At 49.7% G+C, this 18,682-nt stretch overlaps 1 protein-coding gene across 2 annotated transcripts in view; it reads left to right on the top strand.

The window, feature by feature from the left end:
* MGMT (O-6-methylguanine-DNA methyltransferase) overlaps positions 1 to 18,682 on the top strand; it is a 273,819-nt gene that overhangs the window by 48,207 nt on the left and 206,930 nt on the right. For both annotated transcript variants that reach the window (XM_043986821.1, XM_043986822.1), the window contains exon 2: positions 11,881 to 12,018. In XM_043986821.1, the coding sequence (XP_043842756.1) occupies positions 11,894 to 12,018 (125 nt within the window). In that variant the 5' untranslated portion in view covers positions 11,881 to 11,893. The remainder of the gene's footprint in view (positions 1 to 11,880; positions 12,019 to 18,682) is intronic.

The raw sequence follows: 18,682 nt of genomic DNA, 5'->3' as shown, positions 1-18,682 counted from the left end.
CCTAGCTCTCCCCATACACTCCTCCCAGCTCTCGCTCCTGCTGAGGTCCCCCTAGTTTTCCCCACTCTGCACCCCCTCACCTCCTGCTCCCCTGCATTCCATCCTTCCCAGTGGCCTTGGAATCAGGGTGTGCAGTCTCACTCTGAGTGCCTGGGACATTTGGATTTTGTAACTCATTCTTTTGGGAGATTTTCATAGTCATTGATTGCAGCCTTTTCTGTGTCCTTTCCCCTCATCTTGGCTTTTGGTCTTAAACTCAGTCCATTTATCCAGTGTACATTGGTGTCTCCTTTCAGACTGGTACCTCCTGAGACAGAACCAGAAGGCACTGACGCCCCTGACTAGGGGAGCTGCTTCAAGGCAGGTGGGCAATGGAAATTTGGAATTATGCTTAATCAATAGCATCAGACTGATTTTCTTTTCTTTTTTTTTTTTTTTGCGGGGCAGTGGGGGTTAAGTGACTTGCCCAGGGTCACACAGCCAGTAAGTGTCAAGTGTCTGAGGCCGGATTTGAACTCAGGTACTCCTGAATCCAGGGCTGGTGCTCTATCCACTGCGCCACCTAGCTGCCCTTGATTTTCTTTTTTGCTAAGGCTTGCTATGACTTATTAAACTTAATCAAACTTGGTGAGTTTAAGTTCCCTTTTTTCCGTGAGTTATTTCTTTATTTTGACTCAAGGAAAATTACAGATTTTCCACATGATGCTAAACTAAGACACTGCTATAGTTAATAACTTATTAATCGATAAGCTTGTGTAATGCCTAATCAATCAGAGAAGAGGAGAGGAGTGTTTACTACATAGGGATTCTGGTTCCTCATTTCTAGAACCATGATTTCCCTATTCTTGTCCTTTTTTTTTTTTTTTTTAAGATACCTGGGGTATGTTAACCTACCTTACAGTAAGCTGATACAACTTGTGGTTAACATCCTCTGTACTGAACAATCAGAAATCATTAAGCACCTGTTATTCAAGATTTTGTAATTTGCCTCAATTTCTCTTTATTCACTGTAAATACTCCACAGAGTTCTTGGCTACTGAGGAGTCTTGGACCCCATTTGTTGACCGTTGCTAACTTTTCTAGTAAATTGCTTATACTTGGAACTTTGTTGCTTCAGTTTCTCAGCATCACAGATTTCTGTTATGATAGCTGGCGAGCCAGCCAGTTGAGTACTGGGACTCTGGCCCTGGGGCAGCCCTCTCTGAGGAACCCCCAGAGTGCTCTGATAAAGAATTTTCATCAAGGCACTTCTCTGGGGAGGACCGCCCCAGAGGTCAGACTCCCATTTAACCTTAATACCAATTCATCCAGGCCCAGGTAAGCCTTAAATGGGAGAATCTTACTAGAATAAAGGGGCATATTTATCACATGTAGAGTAATTTCTGCTACAGGCAAGAGCATCCCTCTCCCAGATAGAGTAATCTTTACTGCTAGAAGGAGAAGAATTACCTCTCCAGTGAATAAGAGATTCCCTTTTAAAAATATGTAGGAAAATTTTTGACAACAAGGTCTTTAAATTGATTTATGATTCTCTAAATTAATGTCATTGATGCTAATTTTTGAAAGCAAAAGCAAAGCTGAGTTGATAGAGAGGTTGAAGTAAAATTTGTAATGTCAAGTGACTTCATCTTTTCTGATTCTCCTAAGAAGAAGAGTACACTCCAAGAGTGAGAGCCGAGAGAGCCATCTTTTCTCATTCTCGAGGAATTGTAGTTTAGTCTGAGATCAGTATCACACTGTTCCCCTGACAGGTGTGTGTGTGTGTGTGTGTGTGTGTGTGTGTGTGTGTGTGTGTGTGTAAGGGAAGGACCCCATTATTATTTCACTTAGGCAAAGCATCCAGAAGATAAGAATTTCAATGCCGCTCTCCAGCTAGCAGAGACTTAACTCTCACCAAACTTCAAGGGGAGTTACCAGCAAGTACATAATTCCCTTGGTCATAGTTTTGGGACACTTATCTCGGGTGCGCTTCCCAGGGAACTTCTTTTGTTGGGGAGAAACTCCTTTGGGGATAGCCAGGAGAGCATTTGGGTGTGGCAGTAATATTCCTAAGGATGCCTCCCCAGGAAAGTTCTTAGAACCAGGAGAAACTCCTGATCCAGCCAGGTATGATGGAACAGCATGCTGTTAAATTAGGAGAGATGCTAGGTGGAGCCAAGATGGTGGAGAGAAGCCAGGAAGTTGCCTGAGCTCTCCCGCATTTCCCTCAAAAAGAACATTAAATAAATCAAGCCTCTAAACAGATTCTGAAACTATAGAACTTACAAAAAGACAAAGAGACACAATCTTCCAACTTGAGATAATTTAGAAGACTTCAGGAAAGGTCAGTCTCACTCGGGCAAAAGGGAAGCGCAGCACAGTGCAACACAGCACAGAGGGGGTCTGGGCAATTCAGCAGGAGGCTCGGCCACAGTGGAGCAACTGAGGCTGCTTGATCCTCTCTCAGCAAGCCGGTGGAGCAGTGGGTCAGTTGTGAGATCTGCCAGCACCAGCTGAGAGGGCAGGCTGCCAGCTGGAGGGCCACTCATGGGACAGGCATGACTGGGCTGGACCATCCCAGCATCAGGAGCCAAGCGCAGGGAGCAAGCCCAGGGTGGTGAGGAATCCACAAGCCACAGAGATCTCAGAGTAGAAAGCCAGTGACACAGCCCTATCCCCCAGCACAAGCAGCTCGAAACAGTGACCCTTGTGCCCCAGGAGCAGACCTCAACTTAAAAAAAAATAATAAGCCACAGTATGAGTAAGAAACATTTTCTTAACACTGAGAGCTTCTATGTCAACAGGGAAGAGCAAAACACAAACTCAGATGAGGACAATACCCTCAAATTGCCTACATGTGAAGCCTCAAGAGGGAAGATGAATTGGTCTCAGGGCCAAAAAGCCTTCTTAGAAGAGCTCAAAAAGGGTTTTAAAAATCAATCGAGAGCGATAGAAGAAAAAATGGGGAGAGAAATGAAAGCTACACAAGAAAATTATGAAAAAAGAATCAACGGCTTGGAAAAGGAAGCACAAAGATTGACTACATTATGAGAGATGCAGTACCTCTAAGACTGCAAGAGATTCAGCCGATGAATTATTCTGGCCTAAATTTGGTACTTTCGATTGTCAGAAAAACCCATCTGAAGCCAACATAGTCCTTTGCTGGCCAATGGGATGTGCCATAACCTCTTCAAGGTCCCCCTTCTTTCTACCCTGCCATCTCCTCCTTCGTTCCTCCCCCAAGTCTCTTTCTACTGTAGTAAGGACTTTAATTGCTTCGGAGCCACAGTGACTGGCTCCATGTGTCTTTCCTCTCCAGGAGAAATTCCTACACAGTCTCACCTGGGCTGGACATGTGGTGCCCTGAGGCTCTCTCAGCCTTTCAGTCCCTCTGACCTTTCCCCATGGAGGAGAGATACTTCTGCATTTGGGGAAGACCCTGTGGTGGTCCTAACTCAGTCTAAAGTGCAGTTAGGGGGCACAGCTTAATCTGGGGAGATGTAGCTGATTCAGTGGAAACCTCACCCCTCCCAGGAAAAGAAAACAGCCTTCAGAGAGGGGGCTCAGTGGCAGCCCCAGGGGGCTCTTCCTAATTGACCCTTAAAAGACCTCCATCAGAACCTTAGTGATCCAGCCATTCTGCCAGGCTGTTACAAGGTGGGGAATCCTTGATCCAGGGAGTGGAAGCCTGGGCATCCATCCTGATAACTGGAGCACATTTGAGGACACCCCTAACCACTCTGATGATAGGTGGTGCCAGAGCACCAAGTGGTATTCAGGATTAGATCTGTTTAATCCAAGAGCTCCTCAAATTCTTAATGCAGCTTTTGTTAACCACTCCATCCTGGAGATTCAAAAATGCCTTCACAAAAGCTGTCAGGGCCGGGGAGCTTCGAGGCATCGCCCTCTATGTGTATGAAGGGAAAGACAAGGAAACAGAAGAAAACCCAAGCAAACAGGGAAGACAGCCTTGGCCATGGACCAAATGGCCCCCCTCCTTTTGTCACCAAAAGGGTCATCTTGTCAGTGTGAGAATGCAAACAAGAGTGGCCCCGGGGGAATCCAGGGACACCTTCAGCCCATGGGGTGGGGCTGTGTGTGTGTGTGTGTGTGTGTGTGTGTGTGTGTGTGTGTGTGTGTGTGTGTGTGTAGGGGGGCTGGGCCCTGTGGTTCTGATAAGGATCCTTTTGTTTTCCCTGGTACCACTTGGCCCAATCTTTGCCCCCCCCCCCGCCCCCGCACTGGTGAGCCCTGTTACTGTTCCAGCTGGTGACACATTTTATAATTGCTTGTAGATACTGAGGCCAGTCCCAACTGAGGCACTAGACTCTGAGCACACCCTTTGGGGTGCCAGAATAGCGTTGGGGTTACCGAATAGCCCCCCTCTTCTAAAATTATGTCTCTGAAAGGTCAATCTTGGTGCTCTCGCAGTGAAATAGTCTTGTGTTCTTGTGCCCATCTCCAGGGAATGTTTTAGGGAGAGGTCTCTCCTATAAATTAGGGGTCACCATGTCATAGCTCCCTGACTGTACATCTCCCAGAGATTCCCTCTCATTATTTCTGGTTGTGACAAATGTTTCTGAGGACCCCAAGGATGACTTTGTAAACTTTTGAGGAGCCTCTGAGGAAGATTTGCTGTCTCTGTTCCCTTTGCCAGGCCTTCCTCCTGACATCCCTGACTCCTGGGGCCGCGTGGTCCTCAGGTGTGGTGTTATTAAAATCAGCTTCTCCTTCTTCCTGTTAGACCGAAGGGGGCACCCCCATCTGAGTCTCAGGATCCCTTGTCTAGGAAAGGCTATGGAGGGTTATTGCTTCTCGGAGAGACCAAGGCATTGTTGTGCCATGAAAATCTCCCGTGACACCATATTCCCCTTTATCGGTGAGTGCAAGCGTCATGTGCCTTAGCTGGAGATCCAGCGGTGCCCGCCCAGCCGCGTGCTCGTTCTTCCATTTATCATGGAGCTGCTGTTTGACTGCTCAGCTTGCTTCAGCCTCCCTGTTGGCTCTTACCTGGCTAGACGCAGGGACTCCTCTGCCTCCGGCTGTGCAGAAAGCCCCACCCTGACCTTCAGGGACTCTGTGCTCCCACAGCTTCTGACGCAGGCATCTGCCAAGCAGACAGCCGCTATCTTCTACCACAGCTCGGTCTGGGAGGCCGGGGGGGGGGGGCTCCACGCCCAAAGCTCGGGGGTGCCTTCCCCAGGCAGAGTACCCTGGGTTCATTTTGTCTGAATGTGTACAGGCACGACGGCCGTTGTCTGTCCCAAAGAACAAGAAACGCTGCGTGTGATTTGGGAGCGGCGGGTCAGTGCCCATAGTGGACTCCATCTGGGTTACTAAACCTCTGGTTACTTTGACCAAAGAACCTCACTGCTCTGACTGGGGAAGCCTTGCTATTGGCCCCAGCCTTGGGACCCCCAGAGGACACCCCCCAGAGGACTGTGAACCCTTTGGGGGTGGCGTCCAGTGTTCTGACTGTGTTCGCCTCCTAGTGGTGCATGATTCTGCCCGGCGGTGGCTGATGGAGTGGCACCTAGCCTACGGGCTGCTGCCGCTACCACCCTCTTAGTGGAGAAGGCTTATTATTGTTTTGGGGTGCCCCTCTAATGGCACAGTGACCCCCTGAGGTTCAGGCTCTTACTTCTCCATGGAATGCAAGCCTTTTCTGATCAGAGACCTCCTAGAAAGGGCAAAGAGAATATTATTCTCAAGTGGTACCCCCCTCAACCCTGCCACATTGCTCCCCAACCTGCCCATTTCTGGGGAGCCACTGCAAGACTGTGCCTCTGTAGTAGACATGACGTCTCTGGTACCACTTTGCAGAATTCTGGTTATGGTCCGAGTCCTGATGGGCCCATCTGCTACTCGGGTACTGTTGTGGTCTTCTACCCTGGGGCCATGTGGGCAGCCTCCTTGCCCCCTTGTCTCAGTGTCCAAGCATTGCTGGCTGCCAAGACACTCTCTGAGCTACGTAGGCAAAGTCACTGCTAATGCGGACATCGTCAGGGAACTTGTGGCTGCTGCCTCGGCCATTTCTCACTGTCCTGCGCTCATCAGTGGGGGCTGGTCCCATCTCACAGGGAGCCAGCCTCACTGCCATGGAAGGGCCTCAGTGTGTTGTGCATCTCTCCCTTGCTGCTGAAGACAATCTCAGTCTTGTCTACAGGCATCCGGAGGTCAAGAAATGGAACTGGCACTTTAAGGCAGAACCGAGCTGTCTCCGGCTTGTCTTTGTGTTCATGAGGGGGTCATTTGGGGACCTAGGTTGGCTGAGACAATATGGCGGGTGTGGGGGCCCTAGGCATTCCCTAAGCTCATCTCCCACCCCTTCTGCCGTGCCTCTTGTTAAGCACATAACCACACGGTGCCTTTGGACATCTACAGATTGACTTTATTCGCTTGCCAAAGTCACCGTGTGAGAGAGCTCACCTGGTTATTGTCTGTCAGCTCACTCAGTGGGCAGAAGCATTTCCCCTTCTAAACTGCAGCCAAATGCTTCTCAGGGAGGCCGTGCCCCGGTTTGGTCCCCAGGCAGGCACTGATGCAGATGGGGGCAGGGGGTCTCATTTTACTGATCTGTTCTTTCCCAAATATATTCCCCTTCTCAGTTCCATCCCCCCACCAGCCACCAAGCTCTGGTCAAGTTGAACGTATGAATAAGGAACCTGAAGCTATGATTGCAAATTGTGCTCTGAAAGCCACTTGAAGAGGCCAGATGTTCTTGGAGCGGTTTCATCTGCGCAGCAGACGGGGCGGGGGGTGGTATAGCTCTCCTGAAATGTGTGTCGGTCACTCTCCTGGTGAAGCCAAGCCTTTGCCTCAAATTTATACCCCCTGCTGGGAGGAGAGGCGTCCTTCACCAGGCATACAGAGCCACGCTTCCAAGGCAGCAGTGGTAGCGCGGGCAGGACCTTGGGACGGCTCCCTACACGATTTTCATCCCAGTGACAAGGTCTGTGTCAGGAGCTCCCAGCAAGCCAGCAGAACTCGGCCTCCCTGGGAAGGTGGTCTTCTCCTCTCGGTCTCCCATCTTCCCAGGACCATGTGGGTGAGGAGCAGGGCCGATATTGATGCTCAGAGCCAGCTAGACAAAGCCTGTGGCATGAAGTCGGCCCAGCCGTGTAAACCTTTAAGGACCCCGAGTGCTCACCACAGTCACAGGCAGTATAACACCAGTTCTCCTCCACAGCGTCAGTAGCCTTTCCATCGGCCTCTGTCGGTATGGACAAAATGAGAACCAGTGAGAGCTAGCTCTCCGCATGGGAAACTCTGTACACTGTCACTGTTCTTTCCCACTTCCTGACTCCTTCATTTGTACCAAGACTGCAGTCTTCAGGGGCACTAGTGGCCCACTTCTACACTCGCCTTTTGTAACTCTTGTTTATAAAAACAGAGCAGCTTCTGGAGCATACCAGAGAGTCACAGAGATGCCGTGCGGGCTGCTGACCCCAGCCACTTTTCCCTTTGTGCAGGAGAAGCCTTATTTCTGCCTCCAACATGGTACGGAACATGTGGGATTGCCTATTTGGTCCCCCCCACATCTGTTTTTAATCATCCCGTAGGTTTAATTGGAAAGAAAGAGACTAGAAATCTTGGTGCATGGTGACTTAGAGAAGAAGAGACACGTGCCACACAAACCAAAGGTAGTAAATTGGGTCTAGCCACAGAGAGTTTTGTGGATGGGCCGGCTTCCCACAGCTGGGTGTTACTAGAGTGTTTCAGTCAGTAAGGAATATTTCTGTTGAAATTGGAAAGCCAGCCCAGGGCCCAACCTGGGCATCAGCTGGACCACCCAACGCCATCCCCCACGCCCCCAACCCCCAGTCAGGTGGAAGTTGATTCACTTTCCACTGTTAGACTTCCTCACTGCAGCCCAGGGAGGACCATGTGCTGCTGTTAATCAATCCTGTTGCTCCTACGTTAATAAGTCTGGAGAGAGTGTCCCCAGTATCCATGAACTGCAGGGATTCATGTCTGAAACTCACCAAACAGCAGAAGCGACACATGGGGCAGATAGTGGTGATGGGCTGGCTCCTTCTTTGTGGTTTCTTGGCAGTTTTCCTGGTTTTGACTGTTATAATCACACGGGCCCTTGTTGTCTTCTCTCTCTCCACCTTGTCTTCAGCTGTGTCATAACTGCTGCACCAAGGCACACTCAAAATTAATTCCTAAAAATATTCTGGCAGCCTGAGCTCCTGGATCAGGACTTCGAATATGATGAGTTGGCGTTGGGAAGAATGATCTCATTATGGCAGTGCTTTGGCTTTGTGCTGGAGTGAGCTTGGTTTTGCTTTTGTTAAACAACAAAATGTGTCTGGTGTGTTTAGTTGAACTGTGTCTTCTAGAAAATGTCTATTTGAGGACATTGCAGAGATGCCCAGCCATGAAAGGGTTCCCTCCTTTCTGAGCTGTGTGGCATCTCCGGCCCTCTCCCAGGGACACTTGCAGCCAAATGAGAAGCCCGCCAGGCCTCAGCATCGCCTGCTCTGCCTGGTTTTTGGAGACCTGGCCTGTGGCTGTCGTGGAGCCTTTGGCTGTGACAGCTCCCAGGGTCTTCTCTAGAAGAGTCACTACAAGGAGGCTCATCGTCTAGAATGACGCTCCCAGGCTGCCGTGGCCTTCGTGTACAAAAATCAGCCTGAGAAGAGCATCATGGGGTGCCCTGATCCAGGGCCCAAGGCCCAGTTCAGGAAATAGCCATCTGGGGGTTCTGCTGACTCTGGTCTGGGTGAGTCGCACCAGTTCATTGGCACAGCTGTTTCTTAGACCTCTAGGAAGCTCGAGTCTTTCAAGGATCAAAGGGGGAATTGAGAAATGCACATTTGGAATTACGCTTAATCAATAGCATCAGACTGATTTTGTTTTTGCTAAGGCCTGCTATGACTTATTAAACTTAATTGAGCCAGCTTGTGTCAGTGAGATGTTAGAGTTTAGCTTCCCCATTCTTGTGAGCCTGTGCCTCGATTCTGTACAACGTCCTCTTCCCTCTGGGGGAGTTGAAGGTCCCCTTTGGTGTGAGTTAGTTCTTCGTTTGGACTCATGGAAAATGGCAGACTTTCCACGTGATGCATGGCTAAGATCCCGATGTATATGAATCCATGAGCTTGTGTATTGTCTAGCCAATCAGAGAACAGTTTTTACTTAAGGATTCTAATTCCCTGTTCTCAGAACCATGATTTCCCTTATCTTGTACTTGTTCAATAATTGTGGGGTCTGTTAGCTGATGCAACTTGTGGTCACTGTCCTCTGTGCCGACCAATCAGCAATGGATGAATAAATACCCGTATCACTTCTCCACAGGGCCCTTGGCCAGCGAGAGGAGTCTTGGACCCCATTTATTGGCCATTGCTAACTTTGCTAATAAATTGCTCGCTCTCAGAACTTTGTTGCCTCCGTTTCTCCCTCACAATTTACATGGTGACTGAGAGCTGGCCTGACGTAGACCCTGAAATTCCCCAAGAATAATGGCCGAGTCCTCGGTGCGAGCCCCAGTCAGCTCGTGGCCACAGCATCATCATCTTGTTGCTGCTAGTTCTGCGGATCAGATGACCCTTAACGGCACTTCTCGCTCCTTCCTTAGACCTGGCATCCTCTCAACATTTGTAGATGGGGCTTCTCTGGCTCTGCCAAGCCTGGGTGGAGTGACTCGGTTCTCCCCTCTCTTCGTACAGTTTTGTTCTTCCCTGGACTTTGTCACTTCAGTAGCTTCTCCCCCCCCCCCCCCGCCCCCGCCAATGATTTGGCTTTGTCACAGGTCTTCTGTTATTGTGTTCACCAAGACCTGCTGGACCGTCCCTTGCTGGCCAGTGACCCTGGCACTCCGTCTGCCAACTCCCCATCTCGTTCCATGCAGTGCCACAGGGCCCCTCCCCCGTTTGCGCTTCAGTGCCACCTCCCAGCCCCATGTCCTGGCCTTTTTCACTGTACAGTGGGCCCTCCCCTCCAGCGGAGCCGCCGGTGATTCTCTCCCTGTGTGGTCTAAGATTATTGCTACTACTGTGCTGTATAACTTAATTGATCGCTATTTATATGTTAGTGGCTATCACACCAGGTTTGGCAGTAAGCATTTATTATTAATTAATATTATATTTCAGTGAAGTAGTGACCGCATGTCTCCCTAACTTCTCATAGTCTCAGGCCTTCATATCTACATTGTCCTAAGAGAAAGAGTGCGCACCAAGAGAAAGCATTCTGAGCCAAGGAAGCGGGGTAAAGAGAGGGCAAAGAGAGAGTGACCTTGGCATGCCCAAGGGTTTTATCATCTTAGATAGAGGCAGGTCATTATACATTGTCTGTCCATCCATCCGTCCTTCCTTCCTCCCTCCTTCCTTCCTCCCTCCTTCCTTCCTCCCTCCCTCCTTCCTCCCTCCCTCCTTCCTCCCTCCATCCTTCCTTCCCTCCTTCCTTCCTTCCTTCCCTCCCTCCCTCCTTCCTTCCTTCCTTGCCTCCCTCCCTCCCTCTCTCCCTCCTTCCTTCCTTCCTTCCCTCCCCCCCTCCTTCCCTCCCTCCTTCCCTCCCTCCCTCCCTCCATCCTTCCTTCCTTCCTTCCTTCCTTCCTTGCCTCCCTCCCTCTCTCCCTCCTCCCCTCTCTCCCTCCTTCCTTCCTTCCTTCCCTCCCCCCCTCCTTCCCTCCCTCCTTCCCTCCCTCCCTCCCTCCCTCCATCCTTCCTTCCCTCCCTACCTCCCTCGATAGCTGGTGGTGCAGTGGATAGAGTGCTAGGCCTAGAGTCAGGAAGATTGGATTTCAAATCCAGCCTCAGACACACTAACTTTGTGACCCTGGACAAGTCACCTTACCTCTGTTTGCCTCAGTTTCCTCATCTGTAAAAATGGAGATGATAATAGCACCTGCCTCATGGGTATTGTGAGGATCAAGTGAGATAATTGTAAAGCACTTATAACAGTGTCTGGCACATAACAGGTGCTTAATAGATTATTATTATTATTATTACTGCTATATAAATGCTTATTCCCTTCCCTTTCCCCCTCCCCCTTTCCTCTCCAATAGTGGATTAGTGTCCCGGTTTTTCCATATCCAGCATTTCCCTTTTTTGTTACATTAGCCACTCTGATAGATGTGAGCTGCTACCTCAGAGTTGTTTTAATTTGCACTCCTCTGATCAATAGTGATTGAGAGCATTTTTTTCATAACACTATAGATAGCTTTGATTAAAGTGATTTCTAGAATGCTTGGAGTGATCAATATTATTAATATGTACATTTGTGGGCCTATTTTTACACAGCTATTACAGTATTTGCCATTTTCCTTTCCAATTATCTTGACTAATCTGGTGGACGTAAGATCCAACCTCTGGGTTCTTTTAGGTTGCATCCCTCTGATTACTAGTTTGTTCCAGCATTTTCTTCATGTGACTTGGTTGCTTGTATTTCTTCCCCTGAGAATTGCCTGTTCATATCTTTGACCATTTATCTATTGGGCAATCGCGCTTGTTCTTTTATGTTTGGTTCCTTTTATCTTGGATATCAGCCCTTATCAAGAAACCTGCTGCAAATCTATTTTTGTAATTAAATATTCCCCTTAGAGTGTTACCTGGATTGATTTTGTTTATGCAGAACAGCTTTGTAGTCAAATTTGCCCTTTCTTCTCCCATGATTCTCTCTGTCCCCTACTGATAGTGAGGTATTCATTCTCTTATCCGTAGTTGTAAAGGGGGATTCCTTCATTGCTCTTTGGATGTGTCTGTGAGGTGGCATTTTTCTAGCTGAGAAGCCGTTTGGAAGTGACCTTGGTATGTAGTGTGAGATATAGGTCTAAATGTAACTTCTGCCAGATTGTGTTCCATTTTCCCAAGTTGTTTTTGTCAGATATTTGAGTCTTTGCCCCAGTGTGATGTTGTGTTTGCTTCTGGTCTTTGTAACTGGTCTCTCTTCTCTTAATAGGTTGCTGAGGACAATGGGAAGTGCCTGCAGGATGAAGTATAAATTTCTGGGAAGCCCTTTGGGAAAAATAGAAATCTCAGGATGTGAAGCTGGGGTGCATAGAATAAAGCTTCTGGAAAAGAGGTTTCAAAGACCCGAGTAAGTACAAGTGCCGTCATTCCATATCCAGAACATGAGAGTCGTCGACTGGCGGTGTGAAGGAAATGGGGTAATTTGTGGTTCACTTGTCAGCTTTCCACAGGATCTTGGCAGGTTTGGAGGGATAGAGGCCTATTCAATCACAGTGAAGTGGAATTAAATGTGAAGTCCTGTCTTCACAGGTTTGAGATGGAGAAGGCACGGCTAGCTAGCTGTTTTTGTGGCCCCGGCAGGGGCGTGGGCAGCCACCAGAGCTGCCGGGGAACTCAAGCTGTGTTAAAAAGAGGCCGCTGGAGATGATTGGTCAGCTGTAATCCGGCCCTCCAGCCCCTTCGGATGCTGTGTTGTGTTCTGGGTACCACTTTTAGGATGAGCAAGCTGGAGAAGGCCCAGAAGAGAGCCTCCCTAGAGCGACAAGGCCTCCAAACAGTGCCATGTTGAATGTACCAAGTAGGTTGTAGGGAAAGACTTGAGGAGAGGCAGTAGTTGTCCTTCTAAGGTGTTTGTTGGTGCCTGGGTGCCAGCTGGCTTAGCTTCATTCTGCTCAGCCCTGGAAGGCAGAACTAGGAGTGACAGGCCCCGTGTTGGGCATGACTGCCTAACAGAGAGAACCTCTGAGATGTGGAATGGCTGTCTTAGGAGAGTGGGGAGACCTTGGGCCCCGGGGGATTTCCAGGGAGTCTGGAGCCAGCCTCTGTCTGGGTCCGGAGAGGAGTCGGCTCTCTCTTCAGTGGGGCTAGATGCCTTTTGAGGGCTCTCCAGTTCTGTGATTGTGGGACTCCCAATTCCTTTCTTTGCAGCACAGCCTATGGGGGTCGGGGCGAGTCCTGGCCGTACAGGGCAGAAGCATCCGAGCTGCCTTACAGACAGGGCCCCATTATCAGGCAGGGTCAGTGCTCTCCCAGAAGGACAAGCCGCACCTTCCTCTCCTTTTATTTTTCGTCTCTTTCCCATGAAAGCACCTGCCTTCCATTAAACTCTGGGAAATAATCTATAGTAAGCAGCCCTGTGTCTTGTGGTGGAAGTCTGAATTTACAAAGGCTTTATTGATCGGCAGCATGTGGTTCTATCAGGAATCATTGGGTGGGTGTCTCCTTAGAAGATGGGTGCCTGGGACCCTGTTGCTTTTGGAAAGCAGAGAATCCATACTGCCTGGGCTTCATTTAAGTTTTCTCGGCGAATTTTGAACTCAGCCACCAGATCTCGGGGCTGAGAGCTTCTCTTCCCCAAGGTGTTATTAAGCGTTCTCTGCGTGTTTCTGTTGGTCCCTGCTTCTCACTGGGGCTCTGGCAGGAGGAAAAGGATGAAATTTCATCTTCTGCATTACTTTAAAGAGACTTCCAGCCTCTAAGAGAAAGCACTTTTTTTGAGCGATTTCCACTATATTTTTCTAATCGTAAAGACCTAAAACTTTTAAGGCTGTCCGTAAATGTTTGTGCTGAAATGTAACATTTAATCTCCCCATTCATTGATGGGGAACAGTTGTTAAAATCTTAGTTCTCATTATTTCTGACAGGAGGGAAAAAAAAGCCCACATCCTCTCTTGCTCGGTGTTTGCCTTAACCGGCTAATAAACACCATGCCAAGGACATTAGATGAAGAAAATACAGAAGAAACATAAAAATTGATTTTAATGGACCCCTGTCAGAGAGAACCATAATGAACACAAGTGCAGTAATAAATATTGGTCTTCCACTCCGGTGTCGAGATTTTTCCTGTAGAGTTGCATGTTACAATCAATAGCCTATTTTTTTTACAGCAAAAATAAGCAAACCTTTGAAATATATGAATACACAGTTCTCAATTTCTATGAAAGCAATCTGGCCGCTGTGCTTAAAAAACACCTCACGGAGCGAATCATCTGTCTGGGAAGCTCTTAACTTTGTCTCCCGGCGGCCGGCAGTGCTGCACAGTTAATCAGAGAGGGGGGAGCCTTCCCCCGTTCGGGGCTGGCTTCGGGGAAGATTGAAAGGGAAACGGCGACCCTCTGCTCCCGGCAGACCCCTCTGACCAGAGGCCCGCCAGTTTGCGATGCTGGTTTTCTGTCTGGTGCACAGCGAGGCTGCAGCCATCTACGTAGGCCAAGCCCAAGGAAGGAGGGGCATTTTTAAGGCAGTGTTTTAATGGGACTTGAGTTTTGGAAAAGAGGATGCTCTGTGAGTGCTTCTGGTCCCTGCATGTGCTGAGCACCTTTTGTTCAGTGGCTGCTCCATACTGGAGATGCAGAATTAGTTCAGTTAACGTTTATCAAGCACCAACTGTATGCTGTACACTGGAAATTTAAAAAAGGCAAAAGACAGGCCCTACTCTCAGGGATCCTCCATTTGGGGGTACGGTGTAGTCACCCACCCATGCAAAGCACAAAGAACATAAGCTTTTCAGGAAAGTGGCAGCAGCCAGTGGCACTGGGGAAGAAGCCTCATGGAGCTGAGCCTTGAAGGGAGATGGGAATGAAATGGGAAAGAGGCTCTTGTGTCCTCTCTGTGTCTTTGATGGCTCATGCTGTGCTTCCTGCTGGGAACAGGCCCAGGTTCTGGTCAGTGCGGCCGGGCAGGAGCTGCTCTGGGCTCAGGAGAGGCGCCCGTAGGAGTGAGTGCAGAACCAATGGGCAGCCTGGGGCGTTAGGAGAATTTGAAAAGGGCTTCCCTGGTCTGCTTCCTGAAGCTGTTTGCAGACACTTTGGGAAGAACGTTCATTCGTTCTGGTGACACTCAGCCTGCTGGGAGACCTTCTTAGTGCCGGAGGTGTGGGACAGAGAGGATGGCATCTTCTAGAGACCAGTGCACTGCCTGTCCCTGGAGCTGGGGGAGATGCATTAGATTGTGTGCTCCCTGAGGGCAGGGATGGTATTTTGGCCTGACTTGGGATCCCCATGGTTTCTAAAAGGGCCTGGAGTTTGGCTGAGGAGAGGCACCTTAGAGCTCCTCGCCCCAAATCTGGGGAGAATTGAAACGGTCACTCTCTGTGCCTCCTACAAGTGTAGAGGCCCAAGCGTCCCGCGTTGCAGAGTGATTAGCCTCACCGCAGTTGCTTGGGCATTCCTAGTCTCTGAGATCGGACAGCAAATGGAAACTGATCAGTTTGTTTTAATTCAACCTGGTTTTGCGATCTAGCTTCTGCGCTTTGGGGTCAGTCTGAAGGGATAACTCCTGGCTCTGCAGCATGGAGAGGGATCGGAGCGCCTTCCTCAGGCAGCCTCTTGCGGCAGACAGTGCCCATGATGCCCATGATGCAGCCTCCCTTGGCCAGCCGAGGAAACCGGGCCTCCCAAGGCTGAGTTGCCATTATTCCTAAGTTCCCGAGATAGGATTTGAATCCAGATCTCTGGAATCTGGGTATCTGGCCAGGACTCTCTTTGCCTTTCTTTGTGTCTTAGTACCTGGGGCTGAATAAATGCTTGGTGACTTGTTCACTGTCCATGGTGCCTTTCTGGAGCAGGAGAAGAATTGGCCACCATGATGTGGAGGGAAAAGGAGGTGATTGTTTCAGAACTTCTTACTCCCCACAGCCGCATACAGGGCTTTTGTTTTTTGTTTTGTTTTGTTTTGTTTTTTGTTGGGGCAATGAGGGTTAAGTGACTTGCCCAGGGTTACACAGGTAGTAAATGTCACGTATCTGAGGCTGGATTTGAACTCAGGTGCTCCTGAATCCAGGGCTGCTGTTTTATCCACTGCGCCCCCTAGCTGCCCCGCATGCAGGGTTTTTTAAAACCATGCTCAGAAAACAGGGAAGAAAAGATCCCCCCAACATTTATTGGTCAAGCCCCTCCTCCATGCTAGGCATAGGCTGGTCCAGGTGTCTTCACTCCTTGTGTCATTAGCTTTCTTGCCGTTTTCTTCATGGATGTTTATTAGACAGCTGAGGGGCCATCCCACCCAACAGAGGAAGAAGAAGAAAAACCAGCAAAAAGGAAACTTGTCAGCCGAAAAGTGCTGGCCCGTCCCATCCCTGCAGCCCTCCCGCCTCTTCCACAGCCGTGTTTGCTCTTTGCTGTTTGGGGCATTTCCTTGGGCTGCTTCTGGGATTCTCATTTCTTCCACTGCCACAGTTTTGGGGTCCTCCTATGCTTGGTCTCCCGGCTCTGCTCACTTCATTCAGCCTCAGCCCCTGTAAGTCTTCCCATCATTCTCCATGACATGCACCCCAGCTGGTTTAGCCATTGCTTCCCCATTCATTGGGGAAACCAAGGCCTAACTGGTTTAAATTCAGGGCTTATTCTCGCAATGAATTTGAGGACCCTGGTCTTGGTAGGATGTTACTGATTATGCCAGCAGTGGTCTTTGACTCTAAAGGTCTGTTTTGGGAAGGGGGTTGTCATTGCTGGTTCTCACCAGAGACTTGACCTTTGGGGGGGGTCAGTCAAGCAAGTCCCTGGGTCCTGTGGCAGTGGTAGCTACTTATGGATCCCTAGGGAGTATTTGGTATATCATGACTTGCAATGAGCCAGCTCAACTCAATTCAGTAAACGTTTAGTAAGTATCTACTATGTGCCAAGCACTAACACTGGGAATACAGAAAGAGACAGAAGACAGACCCTGCCCTCATGGCTCTTACAGTCTAATAGGGAACTATAGACAGGATAAATAAGAAATAATGAACAGAGGGAAGTAACTGAAAGTAAGAGGAATTGGAGCAGGCTTCCTATAGAGGGTGGGATTTTAGTTGGACCTTCAAGGAAGTCAGGGAGGTGAGTAGTGGGAGTGGAAGAGAGAGACCCCAGGACTTAGAGAAATCTAGTGGTCGTAGTCTAGGGAAGTGTTGTCCAACATGCAGCCTGCAGATGAAGCCCTTAAGACTCCTGAGTGACCCAAACTAGATTAAAATATAATTAGGAAACAAAACAAAACAGGGGGCAGCTAGGTGGCACAGTAGATAAAGCACCAGCCCTGGATTCAGGAGGGCCTGAGTTCAAATCCAGGCTTAGACACTTGACACTTACTAGCTGTGTGACTCTAGGCGAGTTACTTAACCTCCATTTCCCTGCAAACACAAACCAAAACACAAAACAAAAATGTAATTAGGGACTATTTAACAAAATAAATCAAAATATAATAGAAGATAGAATGTTAATATGTGGTTTTCTAAGTCACTGTGCAGCTCACAGGGATGCTCATGGTCTCATTATGCTAGGGCAAGGAGGGTTAGGAGAAAAACTGCTTCAAAGGACACGTCTTTATCTCGGAGCTCAGTTGCCCAAGAAACACTTTGAGAGTTGGCCGAGCCCAGGGCCAGTATTCTGTTCCTCCACAAGAACTGCGGCTGTCATTGCAGGACGTGTTGGGCAGTGAGTTGGACAGCTCCAGTCCTAGGACAAATGGAAATCAAACGCTCTCTGCCAGATGAGGGAGCCAAAGGCGCGCCAGGTTGTGCGCAGGAGACCAGACTGCGCGCCAGGTTGTGCGCAGGAGACCACACCGTGCGCCAGGTTGTGCGCAAGAGACCAGACCGCGTGCTAGGTTGTGCGCAGGAGACCACATACCCGTAGTGGGAGTCTCCCGTGTTAGAATTGTTCACAGAAGCAGTGGTGGCGATGACAGCCCACATTTACGTGCCACATTACAGGTCGCAAAGCACTGAGTCTGGTCTGTCTTTGCTGTTCGAGGCAGCCTCCCTATTGACTTGACTCTAAGCATGCTGATTGTTTTTGCTTTTCTGTCCCCAATGTTGTTCCCTGTATCCCCCCCTCCCCGAGCCTGTCCAGAGACAGGGAAGCACTTGAGCAAACACCAAACACAGAAGGCCCCAAGCGGGTCCCGCCTTCCTCCCACTGGGGCCGCCATCTCTGCCCATCCCGTGGATCGTCATTTCCCAGCGTGGGTGGCGGTTGCAGTGCTCGCGGTGACCATCGATATCTCTGGAGTCATCGTGCGCATTCTGGTCCTGGCTCCGTCCCCTCTGGTTTGCATCATCACATCAGCTTATGCTTCTGGTAGCTATTGATTTCAGAGATTCTCAGGGAGCTCAGTAGTCAAGCCAAGACCCCGCCCCCCGCCCCAGGCCCTAGTCAGGCCCCACACAGTGCTTGGCACCGAGTGTGGCGGAGGCTTCGTCAGCCTACCTTGACCGAATCAGACAGATCGGGGCGGCCGGAGTGGCTGTGGCTGTGGCTGTGGCCGGGCGTGGTGAAGCAGGGAGCTAAGAGCAACAAAGGCCTGGCTTCAGTTCTCGCTGTGATCCGCTGTGGATCTAGGCAAGTCCCTCAACACCTGGGAGCCCCTCTCCCATACGGAGTCTTGGAGTAGGTGGTGGCCTGTGTCAGCCACATCCTGGGCCCAGCCCCCGTCCCTCTTGAGTCAGTCATGTAGGTGCCCAGTCTGAAGTCCTTAGCGCTTCTTAGGGAGGGCCCTGCTCCTCAGCCATTTCCCTACCGACAGCGGTGGCAGGTGTGGGGGAGGACACCACCCTGAGCTGGGGTGCTCCCTTTGCTCCTCTGTTGGTCCCAGGGAGCACACCTAACTTCAGGGCGTCATTCGATCTTAGCTTGGCCGTGACGTGGTAGATGGATATCTATCCCTCCCTTCTGGTCAGCTTCTGGGTAACTCAGAGTGCCAGGGAGCAGACCCCGTCCTGTACTGCTCCTCTCTCCTCCTAGACTCCCCATTTTTCACAACTGACATCCTCCTCGGCGTGTCTGTTTTCTCCCATTTCGGCGCTTTTGTAAAAT

The sequence above is a fragment of the Dromiciops gliroides genome, chromosome 2, assembly GCF_019393635.1.
Source record: "Dromiciops gliroides isolate mDroGli1 chromosome 2, mDroGli1.pri, whole genome shotgun sequence".
Classification (NCBI taxonomy): Eukaryota; Metazoa; Chordata; class Mammalia; order Microbiotheria; family Microbiotheriidae; genus Dromiciops; species Dromiciops gliroides.
This window is presented reverse-complemented; position numbering and strand designations above follow the sequence as displayed.